This window comes from Cricetulus griseus, chromosome 2, assembly GCF_003668045.3.
Source record: "Cricetulus griseus strain 17A/GY chromosome 2, alternate assembly CriGri-PICRH-1.0, whole genome shotgun sequence".
NCBI classification, from domain to species: Eukaryota; Metazoa; Chordata; class Mammalia; order Rodentia; family Cricetidae; genus Cricetulus; species Cricetulus griseus.
The window spans coordinates 185,809,262-185,810,932 of record NC_048595.1 but is presented as its reverse complement, the minus strand read 5'-3'; the positions used below and the strand labels follow the sequence as shown (position 1 = coordinate 185,810,932).

General features: G+C 42.6%; 1 protein-coding gene across 1 annotated transcript; it reads left to right on the top strand.

Moving 5' to 3' along the window:
- Nucleotides 1-406: 406 nt before the first annotated feature.
- On the top strand, nt 407-1,378 carry LOC118237770. The gene has a single exon (XM_035441188.1). It carries the CDS (start codon nt 407-409, stop codon nt 1,376-1,378), a length of 972 nt encoding a protein of 323 aa, XP_035297079.1.
- Nucleotides 1,379-1,671: the final 293 nt, after the last annotated feature.

The following is a 1,671-nucleotide window of genomic DNA, read 5'->3' as shown; positions in this document are numbered from 1 at the left end:
TCCTTCACCGTCATCAATTTATTCTCCTCTTTATGGTTGTTAGACACTGATCATACCTACAAAGGAATGACATATTTAGGTATGACAACACTATAAATACATTTCTGAGAACTTTTAATTACATGGTGATACCTGTGCCTCTCTTGTCACAGTTAAAAGTCCCTGGAGAGGATAAAACAGAATTCTCTTGGGAAGCAGTTCTGTTTTCAACAGCTGGTCACTGAAACAAGCAGAATTCTGTCACAGACGATGTCGGAATATTGACAGTGTACCAGGGCAGGATTTTGTCAACCTAGTAGGAGAAGAAAAGCCTCATCTGGTGTCAGTAAAGACCTCTTAAACAGTCTGTAAGCCTAAGGAACGAAGTTGCAGAGAAGCCATTTGCAGTCACAGTTCAGCATCTACCATGAAGCCCTCTGCAGACCTGTTCGAGATCATCACCTGTGCCGTTCTCATCCTTGTGAGTTCTGTAGGAAATGCATGTTTATTTTATTCCACAAGCAAGTGCATCACTCGGGGCCTGCAGACATCCTTTCTTCTCATAATCAGCCTTGTGTTTGTCCACCTTATTAAAAACCTGGTCGTGAATGTGCTAAAGATCGTTTACTCTTCTGGTATCTTGCTGGATTCAGTTGGCTGCAAAGTTCTGCACTTCACTGCAGCCCTGACAACTTCCCTGGCCATCTGGTTCATGTTACACTTTGCGTTATTCTACCTCCGGAAGCTTTACCAAATTGTCTACCCCTTGAGCAGGGCTGCAAACCTGAACCAACAGAAGTACTCCGTGAAGGGGATTTCTGCACTTTGGGTGGCGGGTGTGGCAGTATATATCCCAGTGTTGGTATATACTAGAAAACCAGAACACCTGAATTCTGGAAATGATACAGGCTCCTTGTCTACTAACAGAATTTACATGGATTGCTTGACTGGCTTTGGAAACGAGCAGGTAGAGCTCTACTATGGGAAAATATTTTTAGTTTTGATTGATATTCTTCCGTTAGCTTCCTTGGTGTTTATCTGTTTGTGGATGGCTCTCCTCCTTCTAGAGAAGAAAAAGATGACATACGGTGACATCTGGATTGGAGATGATGATTCAGAAACTGAGGTCCTTCGAGGGGCCAAGTTCAGTATCTTGTTGATGTTGCTGATCACTCCACTTTGGGTTTCTCACTTTATCTTAATCTGTTTCTTGAAGGACTTGGCAGCCTGTGTCTTTATTCCCGCTGTTCTCACAGCTCTCTCCTCTGGCTTCTCTGCTCTTAGTCCTTTCTTGCTTATGTTGGTTAATTACAAAATGAAGTTTGTGTCCTTCTGTGGAGTCAAACAGGAAAAGTCCACACCACAGCCTGCAGATGTCATTCTGTCTCCATATGCTTAATGACTGAGTGAATGGGCTCAAGTGAAAAAGCTCCTGTCACTGGGGGGCATGGCTGCAGCTTTCAAAGAAACAGAGGTTTCTGAAAAGATGGAGAGAAAATCAACTGCTCTAGAAATGAATTTCTCAGAGAGACTTTGCAAGGAGAAATAAAAACACTAAGTTTGTAAACTGAAGAAAAACAGCCATCAGGACATTTATTATTTAGGGCAGTCGTTCTCAACCCTCCTAATGCTGTGACCATTTAATACAGTTCCTCATGTTATGGTGACCCCCAACCATAAAGTTCTTTCGTT

Bases quoted from the DNA above. Each gene is read 5' to 3' on its own strand.
- LOC118237770 (XM_035441188.1), top strand. From the start codon at position 407: ATGAAGCCCTCTGCAGACCTGTTCGAGATCATCACCTGTGCCGTTCTC.